Genomic DNA, 12,399 nt, shown 5'->3' with positions numbered 1-12,399 from the left:
GACAGTGTTTCGTTCTCTTGTGCATAAGGTCGCTATGAGTCGGTGCCGACTGGATGGCACCTAACAACAACAACATATTAAAAAAACAAGTGGCCTAGCTTCATATAATTTCAAAACTGGTGTGCTAGATGGTAAACTATGCTACTCTCTTGCCAGGTGTCAGGGTCACTAGCAGGTAAATAGTTGAATCCACAAAAATGTGGAGTGATTTTGTTGGTTGGTTGGTGCTTTTTAATTTAATTTAAAAAATATTCCCTATAGTTTAAGAGCTTCCACTTAATTAAAAACATGTGCCCGAATCCCCTGGGCTGTGGACTTAGCAGAGAGCATTCTGGGAAATAGTGGAGACTGAGCTGAGGAAATACAGAGCTATGCCAACACAGGTGCCCCTTTCACCTTGCGGAAATTTATCATAGACCTGAGGCCAACAGTTACAAAATGTGTCTCCATGGGGTGCCCAGCACAAGCTCCATGTCATCTGCTTAGATAACTATGTTCTGTCCTCACTGATTGAAACTTACCTGAATCTGCATTGCAAATGATCGAAGGCCTTCTGAAGAGCATGTCTCGTGTAAATGTGTATCACTTCTATATTCTGGGCTCTTGAGGTGAGGGATGACTGCTCTTGTCCACTCTGCTACCTAGGTCATGGTGGTGGTTGTTAAGTGCCTTTGAGTCAGTTCCAGCTCATAGTTCATGGTTGCTGTTGTTAAGTGACATTGAGTTGGCTCTGACTATTAACAACATTGTATAGGGTTTCCAAGGAGCAGCTGTCTAGGGTTTCCAAGGTGAGCTTGAACCGCCAACCCTGCAGTTCAAACGACTTTGCAGTCTGCCACACCAGGATTCCATAGTTCATGGTGAGTGTTGGTAAATGTTCTGTGAGTGAGTGGATGGTGAAATGCCAGGCATCGTGCTTGGTGCAAGGGCCAGGCACACAAGAGGATCGAGGCAAGATCGTTGCTCTCTGGGAGTTCACAGTTGGCAAGAGGAGGCAGCCCTGGAAACGGGAGAATTTGTGCTGCAGGAGAACAAAGATGGAATGTGGAAGCACACAGAAGGCTTTCTGGAGGAGGGGCCCCTGCAGCGAAGTCCTGAATGTCCAGGTTAAATGGAGAGTGACAGAAGGACTGACTGGTAAGGGGGTAGAGGAAGGTCGGGGTCGTGAGCTAGTTAAAGGACCAGTGCCTTGCTCATGGTATCTCCCATGGGCTGTGTTGTTAGGGTTTATCCCAGTGAGGAGACTGGGCCTATGCTACTCACCTGTATTCTGTTTCCTGGGGTGGGGGATGGGGGCATGTTATAGCTAGAGCTGACCGGGGTAGCTACTGACCTGTGCACCCGAGCCATTAGAGAGTGCTCCTGAAACCTGAACTGTTTTAGGAGATGTGGCTTTTAAGCTGGGTTCTATGGCCTCTTCTCAGGCACAGTTGTCAAGGGAGAAAGGACAAGGCCCAGGAAGACTTGGATGGGTGGTTGCAAATTGTATTGACAATACTCTGGCCTGCTCTGACCTGGGTGTCCCTGGAGACTGATGTCTAATAGAAGTCTTGCTAATTCTTTTTTTTTTTTTAATTAAGTGTTTTTATTTTGCATTGAGTGAAAGTTTACAGGGCACATCATCAGCTTCACATTCAACCATTCATATAGCTTGTTTCATTACATTGATTATTATTCCCGCCATATATCATCAGTTTACAGTGTTTCTCTCTATCCTCTTTAGCGTTTTTTTTGGATGGGGGCGGGGGACTTCGCTTTTTGGATCATTCTTTTTTTTTAAAAAAGTTTTTATTGTGAACTATGTGATAGTTTACATGGGAGAACATTAGCTTTATATTCATCCTATCGTATATATTTCATTGCCATGATTACAGTCCCCTCTATGCCTCATCAAACAACCAAAGGGTACACCCCGCAAGCCTGCCCCCCAGTCGTCAGCACACAGCCCCTCTCCCTCTCTGTGTCTAAAGTCCCCAGCTGCTCCATCTCTCCACATCATCGTCTCTGCCTCCATCTCTGGTATCACTGCTTCTCTGGGGAGAGTCCCACACTCCACTCTTCTCCCTTGATGGTCCCAGGGACCTCCTCTCCTGGACTGCAAAGTCAACCACTCCCCTCCTTTTGCAAGCTTTCTATGGTAAAGTTTCTGGCTATTCCTTTCTTTCCCCCTAAGTGTCTACATTCAAAAGACAGCCAGCCAAGCATGTTAACATTATTTCCCCTCTTTTACCCATTCAAACCATGCTTCAATCTCTGTATCCCAGAGCCCTGTTGTTCCAAGGTTGTGCATACATCATTATTTACTTCTGTCCCACTTAGCCTATTGCAAACCTGCCTAATTGTTCTCCCATCTGCCTTGTTCTTCCATTCCCCTCCCCCTTCTTGTGTGTTCCACCCCCCACCCCTAGCACCCAAGCTATCCTGTGTCTGTTCCCTACCCTGTGCTCCACCTTCCCTTCCCTCCCCTCACCCCATCCCTGTAGCCAGCAAAGAATCTTCCCCCCTTTTAGTGTGGGTTCCTTTTCTTAGTCTTTTACAGTAATGGTCCTATGCAGTATTTCTCCTTTTGTGACTGACTAATTTCACTCAGCATAATGTCCTCAAGGTTCATCCATGTTATGCAGTAGCGTATGGCTTCCTTAGCGTACAGCTTCAAGGTAGCATAATATTCCATTGTGTGTATGTACCACAGTTTATTTATCCATTCTTCAGTTAATGGGCACTTAAGCTGTCTCCATCTTTTTGCTATTGTAAATAGTGCTGCTATGAACATTGGTGTGCATATATCTATTCATGTTATGATTCATATTTCTTGTGGGTAAATACCAAGTAGAGGAATTGCTGGATCATAGGTATTTCTATTTCCAACCTTCTTCTTGTTAATTCTTAATGACGCTAGTTGGTAGAGCCTTGTGGCGTGGTGTCATGGGTCTTCCTTGGTGAAGTCAGAGAAACATGGCTGCCCTGACCTATGCCCAGACTGGTCTAGTGTGATCCGGTCACACTATCTTGAGAAGGTACCATGAATGGTACTTCTGTGCAGCCAGCTTGAGAACCGCTGAGCCTGGGAAACGACTTTTAAGTCAGATGCTTCTCACAGCGTCTGCTCAAGGCGACTTAAGTGATCCTAGTTTGCAGATGAGGAAAGTAAAAGCTCAGAGAGGCCTCGCTGTTAGCAGGTGGCCAAGTTGGAATGGACGCCAGAGTCAGCCTGAGTATGTGGATCTCAACTGGGAGTGAGTTTGCCACTCAGGAGAAAGTTGGCTGTGCCTGGAGATATTTTAGGTTGTTCCAGCTAGGGGAGTGTTACTGGCACCTAGTGGTTAAAGACTGGAGATGTTGCCCACTGTAACAATGGACAGGACAGCCCCCATCACAGAGAATGTTCTGCTCCAACAGTGTCAAGAGTCCCAGGGGTGAGAAACCAGAGTCTTAGACCGAAGGTACATGCTTTTTGCTTCACCAGCTTGTAACAAGCCCTCCTGAGACAGATTTCCTCTTCTTAGCTTTCTGTGTGATAGTCTCATGCTTCTCCATAAGAACAGACTGACATTCTGCACTGGACTGTAAGGTCAGTATGAACCGCAAGGTTGATGGTTCAAACCCACCAGCTGCTCCTCAGAAACTCTGTACAGGGTCACTAAGGGTTGGAACCGACTATGGCATTTGACAAGAATAACAACTTTGCTTGCTGAAAGTGAAGAGGACTTAAAATACTTATTGATGAAGACTAGAGACTCCAGCTTTCTGTATGGGTGGCACCTCAATGAGAAGAAAACAGAAATCCTCATAACTGGATGAGTTAATATTGCCATGATAAATGGAGAAAATGAAGTTGTCAAGACTTCATTTTGCTTAGATGCACAATCAACACTCATACAAGCTGCAGCTAAGGAATCCAATGACATATTGCATAGGCTAATCTGTTGCACAAGGAGCTCTGTTGGTGCAGTGGTTATGAGTTGGGCTGCTAACTTCAAGGTCAGCAGTTCAAAGCTACCAGCTGTTCCACAGGAGAAAGATGAGGCTTTCTGCTCCCTTAAAGATTTACAGTCTTTCAGGGTCGTTATGAATCAGAACTGACTACACAGCACTTAACTACCACCACTAATCTGCTACACAAGACCTCTTTAAAGAGCAAAGATATCAGTTTGAGGACTAAGGTGTGCCTGGCCTGTGCCGTGGTATTTCAATAGCTCTATATGCATGTGCAAGTTGGACAATGAATTAGGAAGACCATAGACTGAGTTGTGGTGTTGGGAAGAATATTGAAGGGACCACAGCTTCCAGATGAATACAGTCTGGTGGAAAAGTATGGCTGGGATGTTCCTTAGAAGCCAGGATGGCAAGACTTTATCTGTCATACTTCGGTGTGTATTCAGGAGGGACCAATCCCTAGAGAAGGACATCATGGTTGGTAAAGTGGAGGGTTAGTGAAAAAGAGGAAGACCCCCAGCGAGATGGACTGGCATAGTGGCAGCAGCACCTAAGAGCAATTGTGGGGATGGCACAGGACCGGGCTGTGTTTTGTTCCGTGGTGCATGGGGTCCCTATGAGTCAGAACCGATTCCGTAGTATCTTGTGTGCTAGGAACTCCTCTTTGCCTTGCTCTTCTCTGTAAAAGGATGAATGGTGACGAGAGAAGAGTTGCTCTTCAGGATGTGGGTGAGATGTTGGCCTGATCTGTTACTATACAAACAAACATCTACGATCATGCTCGCATTGGCCTTCCTGTTTATTCTAGGCCTTGCTGTCATTCTTGCTTGGTGTCATAATTTTTGTCATTAAAAAGCAAACAAAAAAACCCAGTGCTTTTAATTGTTACAAAGCCCTTGTCTCCTTTCCTCTGTCCTGATTTGTAAAGGATCTCCAAGTTTGCATCAGTCTCAGGGCGTCGCGTGACACATTGTATTTGAACACTTGGAAAGGGAGATGTTGGTAAGTGCCAACTCATATAGACCCTGTATAGTGTTTTCAAGGAGTGGCTGGTGGGTTTGAGCCACCAACCTTTGGTTAGCAGTTCAGTGCTTATTCCATGGTGCTACCCCAGGACTCTTGGAAAGGCCGAGGCTCTGGTTAATTTTAGAGAATGCCCAGGATTTTTTTTTTCCCCTTGGAAGCAGGTTATTGGTCAGTTTCGGTTTCATGTTACTCAAGCCTCTTTGTTTTGGTTACTGTGGAAGGTAGATGGTTTTGGTGGGAGCCCTCCATGTGTTTGATCAAATGCCTGTGGATATTATGTAGACGGACTAGCTTATGAACATCCAATATTTATGGATGGTACCTGCCCAGTAAATAAATTTCAGTGACCCAAGGGTCAAGGTAACCCATTTCATGACACAACTGGGAAAGTATGTACCAGGCACCAAGCTAGGCTCAGGGGATAAGACAGACAAGACAGGAGTTAGATGGGTCCTTGGCTGGTGCAGACAGTTGAGTGCTTGGCCACTAAATGAAAGGTTGGTGCTTTGAACCCACCAAGAGGCGCCTCGGATTCTGAAAGGTCACAGCCATTGAAAACCTCATGTTGCACCGTTCTACTCTGACACATATGAAGTTTCCTTGATTCAGAACTGACTTGCCAGCAACTGTTTTTTTTTTTTTTTTTTTTTAAGTTTTTATTGAGAATTGAGTGATAGTTTACATGGGAGAACATCGGCTTTACACTCATCCTATTGTATTTTGTTTCATTGCAATGATTACAATTCCTTCCATGCATCACCATTTAACAGTATTTGCTTCTATTCCCTCTGGTTTTTTTTTTTTTTTTTGGTGTACACCAAAACAGTCAGGAATATGCAGTCATTTAAACACCCAAAGGGCACACCCTGCAAGACTGTCCCCCAGCCACCGGCACACAGCCCCTCTCCCTGTTTCCCTCCATGAGTTTAGAGTCCCCAGCTGCTCCATCTCTCCATGTCATCATCTCTGCCTCCATCTCTGCTTTTCTGGGTAGGGTCCCACACTCCCCTCCTGCTCTTCTCCCTTTATGGTCTCAAGATCCTCCGCTCCTGGACTGCAAGAGCAACCACTCCCCTCTTTTTGCTACAAAACTTCTACATTTAAAGTTGCAAAATTGCCATCAGTCCTGTTAACAGTTACTCACTATTGAACCACAAGAGTCTCATCCCTATCTCCTTCCACCAGCCCTGTCTAGATGGGTTGAAGACTGCAGGACCAGTTGGTATGAGGGGGGGTCTCTGGAGGCGGACAGGGAATGGAAGTGACTGGAGACTCAAGATGGTCAGTCAAGAGCGACTTTATTACCTAAAATACAGCTTTAAGTACAGTCTTCCACAGGCGGCGTGTCCAGGCACCACAACAAAGCTAGAGTTGATTATTACTAGACAACAGTTAGGCACACATATTTTCTCCTCATTATAGACTTCTCCCCCAGCCACCTGGTCAGTGTGTTTGTTCCCATAATCTTTCGCATGCAAGGTTTTCCTTGCTGTTCTCATCAAGGTGTTACTGGGTTTGAGAACTGCCTCACACTGGGTTTCACACATGTCCCATGTCCTGTTATTCCTATAGAAGATCACTGAGCAACTGGGTTTTTTTAAAAAAAAAATTGTGTTTTTGGGGGGTTATGTTTGGGATGCCAAGTAGTCTTCCTTTGGTAGGCCACCTTGGGTCATGTGTCAGTGGCAACCTTGCTGGGGTGATAGCCTAGAAGCTGGGATGGGTTTATTATGTCTGCCATGGATACAGGAGCCATGGAGGTACTGTGCGTTAGGCGTTGGGCTGCTATCCACAAGGTCAGCAGTTCAAACCCACTAGAAGCCCCGAGGACGGACAATGAGATAACGATGAACAAGTCTCAAAACCCTCAGGAACGGTCCTTCTCTGTCTGGTAGTCAAAATCTACTAGGTGATAGTGGGCGCAGGAGGGAGCATCAAGGCCCAGTGCTGTGTATTTGCTAAGGTTGTGTTAGGGCTTTGTGGTGTCAGTGGTAGAGAGTGAGAGGACTTTTGGCCTTAGAAGCAAAGATGCTGACTTGGTGGTACAAGGATAGTGACAGCTTCCTCTATGAGAGGGGTGGGGCCCAAGTGCAGGTGCCGCTAATTATTGACTGTCTGCAGGAAGTCAATCATGGCTGTAAGCCCTGGATTCCCCAGGTGTAAAATGGAGACGATGATCCCTGCATCACCTATGTGCTGAGGACCCAGTGTCAGCAGAGATGAACACCTGACCTGTCCATCACTACAGGTGTGGACGTGGGTGGTTGGGTGGGGCAGGAAATTCCTGCATTTAGGCAAGGCTGAGCCGATGGTGGGGAACCTCAGGGCCTTTGTTCAGGGCCCTTCTGCCCAGCCTGCTGCTGCTTGTCCTGTCCAACGTCACCTCCATTCAGGCCACACAGTCTAAGCAAGTTCGTGGTCTAAACCTTTATTTTCTTCAATATAGCTTGCTTGTTTATGTTTTACTCTCTAGATGTTAGATGCCCTGGAGTCATTTCTGACTCCTGTCAACCCCCTGGGACCAAGTGGAACTTGCCCAAAGCGTTTTCTAGTCTGTCTTCTTAGATCCAGATCCCTAGGTCATGTTCTGGAATTGGGTTCAGATCACCCACTTTTTGGTTAGCGGTGGAACGTTTAACCATTGCACTGCCAGGGCTCCTTGTGGAACAATGTAGATGTGTCAAGGTAGAGAATTTGTCTGTCTCACTCCCACCTTTGGATCGTTAGAGCCTAGAACAGAGCCTGGCACATGGGTTGTGTTCAGGAAACAGGTGTCAGGTGAGTGATTGGAAGAGATGCCAAAGTCCCCCGAGCGAATTACACTTGAGCACGTGCGTGACCCAGGGGGATTCCTAAGACTGCAGTGTCTTTGCTGTGATCTCATCTTGTTGTGAACTTGCTCTGTCATCTTGCGGTTCTTTGGCTCTGGAGAAACAAATTCAATTATACGCACTCAATCGAGAGTTCCATCAACCAGCTTCACAACACAATTGCTTACCACAAAATCAAGAACAAGACTCAGAATTCGTATTGTTCTTCAGTGCTCGTAACAGGCCATGAAATGACAGCGTGTCTAATTTGGCAGGCTGGTGAGTTTCATCTCGGAAAATAAAATCTTGTTCCTTAAACTCTGTGTGATATGAATTGGAGTGGCATCTTGTGAATTGGATACAATTAATACTCAACCTCTTACCACCCAAATGGATTTGTTCTTTAAAAAAATCTAAACTAAAATAATCCCCTGCTGGCTGGCTCTGATTCCATTGAATGGCAATTAGTGTGCAAAAACTCTAATAAGAGAGGTCGGCTGTGTGGGACTTCCTGTGTTAAGTGAAACAGATATGAGGGAAAAGAGTGTCAGTTAATTTCCAAACCCTCCTAGTGCTTGACTGCAAAGGTGGTTTGAACTGCAAGGTTGGTGGTTCAAGCTCACCAGCTGCTCCTTGGAAACCCAATAAGGGGTTGCTATGATTCAGAACCAACTCGATGGCACGTAACAATAAGAACTGCCTGTACTTCCAAGCTTCCCTCGTGGTACAGATGATTAAGTGCTTAACTGCTAGCTAAAAGGTTGGAGGTTTGAACCCACCCTGAAAGGTCACAACCTTGAAAACACAAGGAGTGACCACGAGTCAGAGCCTACTCTATGACAACTACAACAACCTGTCCTTCCAGGTGTCTCCCATCCAGTGTCACACTGAGGCTTATTACCTGGCGACTTGCCCTGCTCTCTTCCCAGGTGGATTGACAAATCATTGCTTCTCTTTCAGGGTAACTTGTCTGTGCGCCCAGTTCGAAGCTGTCCTGCAGCATGGCATGAAGAGGAGTCGGGGACTGGCGCTCACGGCGGCAGCCATCAAACAGGCAGCGGGCTTCGCTAGCAAAACCGAGACAGGTACGGCTCTGCCTGACTTTCTCCCCGTGTCTGGCTTTCTCTGTGTTTTCATGTATTTTTTTAACAGCAGGCAGGGCAGCTAGGGTGTGCGTTAATGGGAAGGAGGGACAGACATCCTCATGTAAGAATGTCTCTTTTGTAGACAAAACAATAGTTGTGTGGCCTGCCATCTGAATTGAACTGAAGTCATCTTTGGTGCAAAATCTCAGAGCCACGTGTCCCAGTCTCCGCAGGGTTCAGGGGCCTCAGCCTGAATGCTTATTTCACAAATGTGGCATGGCAATGACTGGGAAATTCATGATCTGGTGTAATTTTCTTCACGGGGAGTGTGTGCTGTTTCACAATGCAAGGCCTTCCACGTCTGTGAGCTCTGCCGGCACCCCTTGTACGGGTATAAAAAGGCTTTCCATTTATCAGGCTCCTGGGCCTTTAATGGGAGCGTCAAGTTGGTTCCAACCCATTGTGAGTCTGTACAGGGTTTCCAAGGAGCGGCTGCTGGGTTTGAACTGTCAACTTTGCGGTTAGCAGTCCAGTGCTTGCCCTACAGCACCCCAGCAGGACTGCAGTGGTGATCATACTAACTATCAAACCACCAGCCTGACCCTCAGAGGGTGGGGGTGGGGGCGCCAGAAAGTGTGTGGACACAAGGAATGAAAACATACTGGGAGTTTTTCTGTGAACTTTTTGAAGCCCGGTTCTATGCAGTGTAGTGGTGCGTATGCCCCTGAGCCGATTCCGAATCATAGCAATCCTGTGTGGGGTTTCCGAGGCTGTAAATCTTTGCAGGAGCAGAAAACCTGGTGGATTTGAACTGCTGACCTTGCTGGTGGGAGCCCAATGTGTAACCACGACACCACAAACCTGTTGCCATTGAGTCAATTGTGACTCATAGTGACCTGGTAGGACTGGGAAGAACTGCTCCATAGGGTTTCCAAGACTGTCGAACTTTAGACTGTGCCCTATCTTTCTCTCCATGGAGTAGCTGGTGGGTTTGAACTGCTGACCTTTCAGTTAGCAGCTGAGCACTTAACCGTGGTGCCCTCGGGGCTCCTGTGGTACTTGACACCTTTCTTATTCCCACTGCACATGTGCCGTCCCATGTTCTCCCTCCAGGTCCTCTCAGACCATGCCTGTGGCTGTCACTCCAAGGTCCTGAATCTTTGTTACTTGTGAGAATGTCAGTGCCTCTGTGGGCAGAATGACGGTTCCCCTGCTTTTACAGCTACATGTCAGACCCTGTTGTCATTTGTGGTGAGGCGCGTATGGAAAGTCTCTGCCTTTTCCTCTCCCTCAGGCCGCCATATCATCCTTTTCCCTCCCTCAGTGCTTCATCAGATCTCTGATTCCAGGGGTTCATCTCCCCACTTGTGTATTTTCAGTCTTGGATGTGGCTCCTGTCACCGCTGATTGTTCATCTGGTCTCTGGTCTCCTTCTCTAAGGCAGAGACAAGCCAGTCCCCAGGGCCTCAGTTCTAGCAATGACTGCCGAGATCCCCTGGCCTCCTTGGCTGGCGGCCGGGAGTGTGTCTCAGTGGCTGTAACCCCCCTGCTCCTGTGCAAGGGGGATGCTTAGGCTGGGCAGTGAGGGATCACACGAGCTTTTTCCAGAGCGTCCCCTAGAATTGCTGGACCCTTGTCTCTCTCCTCATTCCTGTTGTCTTGTTTTCTGGGGTGCTACTGCAGAGAATGCATGAACCAGGGGCAGCTGGTGGGCTTCAGGGGAGGAAGGTAAGTCTTGTACAACCTCGGGAGAGCTTCCTTCGTTGATTCTTAGTTGTTTCCACCTGTGAAAGAAGACAGCCTGTCTCTGGAGGTTGGCCAGGGGACTCAGGTGAAGCACTTGCTACACTGCACAGCGACTACTGAATATTCAATCTTTCCCCTCCTCTCCCCAGTGCCCTTTACTTCTAGCTCTTCCTTCTTCCCATCCACCCTTTAGGCCATGAAGAATGGCCCTCTGTCCCCATCCACACTGGACTTCCTGTCTCTCTGTCCCCTGCTCCCAGCCTGTTTGGAAGGCATCCCCAGCATTTGCCTTTCTGCTGCCTGCTCCTGTCTCAGCGTGGGGGGGACACCTGGATCCCCCTGGAGACTGACAGCTGAGTGGAGGAGGTGCTGGTTCTGGTTTCAGGGGACCTCCAAGAAACTGGGAAAAGAACACGAGCTCAGACCTGGAATGACTGACTGCCAAAGCTTCTGGCTGCCACATTGCAGGTGCTAATTAACCGCTCACTGTGTGCAGGAGTGCTTGGTCCCTCTCCCTGTGTTGAATATTTGATTAAAAATCTCAGTGGGAGGGAACACAGGTAGGTTTTCAACTGCAAATTGGTAAAAGATGGTATCAGTGGATTCTTGAGAAAGCTCTTAGAGACCCGGAACCATCCTGTCAGACAGGAAAGGAGACCTGGAGCCTGCAGAGGAGGCGTGGATGGAACGAACATCATGCGTACCCCACGTCCCCCTAGTCCCTGCTGGCTGGCTACTGGGGAGATATTTCACATCCAGGTCCCAGAGGCAGTCTTCGCTCAGTGACTTGTCACACACAGGCTTCCTGTTCCTCCAGAGGACAGTAAGAATGGCAACAGGACTTGCCTCCCAGGGCTCGCTGAGAAAATCAAGTTAGGTGCCCTTAAGTTTTTATTATGGAGCCCTGGTGATGCAGTGGATTAAGCATCGGGCTGCTGACGGAAAGGCCAGTGGTTCAACCCCACCAGTCACTTTCTTGGAGACAGATGTGTCTGTTTCTGTACAGATCTCACAGCTTTAGAAATCTTATGGGACAGTTGTGCTCTGTCTTGTGTGTGGGAACTGACTTGACAGCAATGGAGTTAGCTGAGTTTGTTAAATGAAACAGGCCCCAAAGAGTGAAAAATGTGGCCCAGTTCCCACAGCTGGTAAGCGGCGGAGCTGAGGATTCCAACCCAGGTCAGACTGAATCCAAATTTGTGTGTCTTCTTAGCCAGTTGGGTTCTGGCAGTGGACCGCATGCCCATTACTGTTTCCCTGTAGACCAGTTCAGTTAGCTAAACTGGAAGTGACAGAAGAGAATAAATCATGGGGAATTAACCCACGAGGCTGTTGGCTTAACTCTGTCGAAGTGATGACACCGCACAAAATGATACTGTCGAAACTAACAATACAGTAGCGTGTAGTGCGTGTCTGCTGGGTCAGGACTGCATGTGATCTTCTGGGGTTAGGGCACGTGTGGGACCAAACTGGGCAGTTGGACCCTCTATGCAATGTGTGATTAAAAAACAGTAGCATTTATACATGGTTGAGAGTTCACATTGAAATGTGGGTGTGTACAGAGACGAAGGAGCTCTGGTAGCGTAGTGGTTACGAATTGGGCTGCGAACCTTAACGTCAGCGGTTCGAAACTACCAGCTCCTTCGCGGGAGAAAGATGAGGCTTTCTACTCCCGTAAAGATTTACACCCTCGGAAACCCTATACAGGGTCTCTATGGGTTGGAACCGACTCAACGGCACACACTTAACCATGGTGCCCTCGGGGCTCCTGTGGTACTTGACACCTTTCTTATTCC

At 47.6% G+C, this 12,399-nt stretch overlaps 1 protein-coding gene across 1 annotated transcript in view; it reads left to right on the top strand.

Annotated features, from left to right (window-relative positions):
* SNX29 (sorting nexin 29) overlaps positions 1 to 12,399 on the top strand; it is a 567,324-nt gene that overhangs the window by 14,664 nt on the left and 540,261 nt on the right. The window contains exon 3 of the mRNA XM_006867206.1: positions 8,733 to 8,857. Within this exon, the coding sequence (XP_006867268.1) occupies positions 8,779 to 8,857 (79 nt within the window). The 5' untranslated portion in view covers positions 8,733 to 8,778. The remainder of the gene's footprint in view (positions 1 to 8,732; positions 8,858 to 12,399) is intronic.

Source organism: Chrysochloris asiatica, unplaced genomic scaffold (assembly GCF_000296735.1).
Source record: "Chrysochloris asiatica unplaced genomic scaffold, ChrAsi1.0 scaffold00102, whole genome shotgun sequence".
In the NCBI taxonomy this organism is placed as follows: domain Eukaryota; kingdom Metazoa; phylum Chordata; class Mammalia; order Afrosoricida; family Chrysochloridae; genus Chrysochloris; species Chrysochloris asiatica.
Note: the sequence above shows the minus strand (reverse complement) of the source record. Positions and strands in the feature narration are given on the sequence as shown.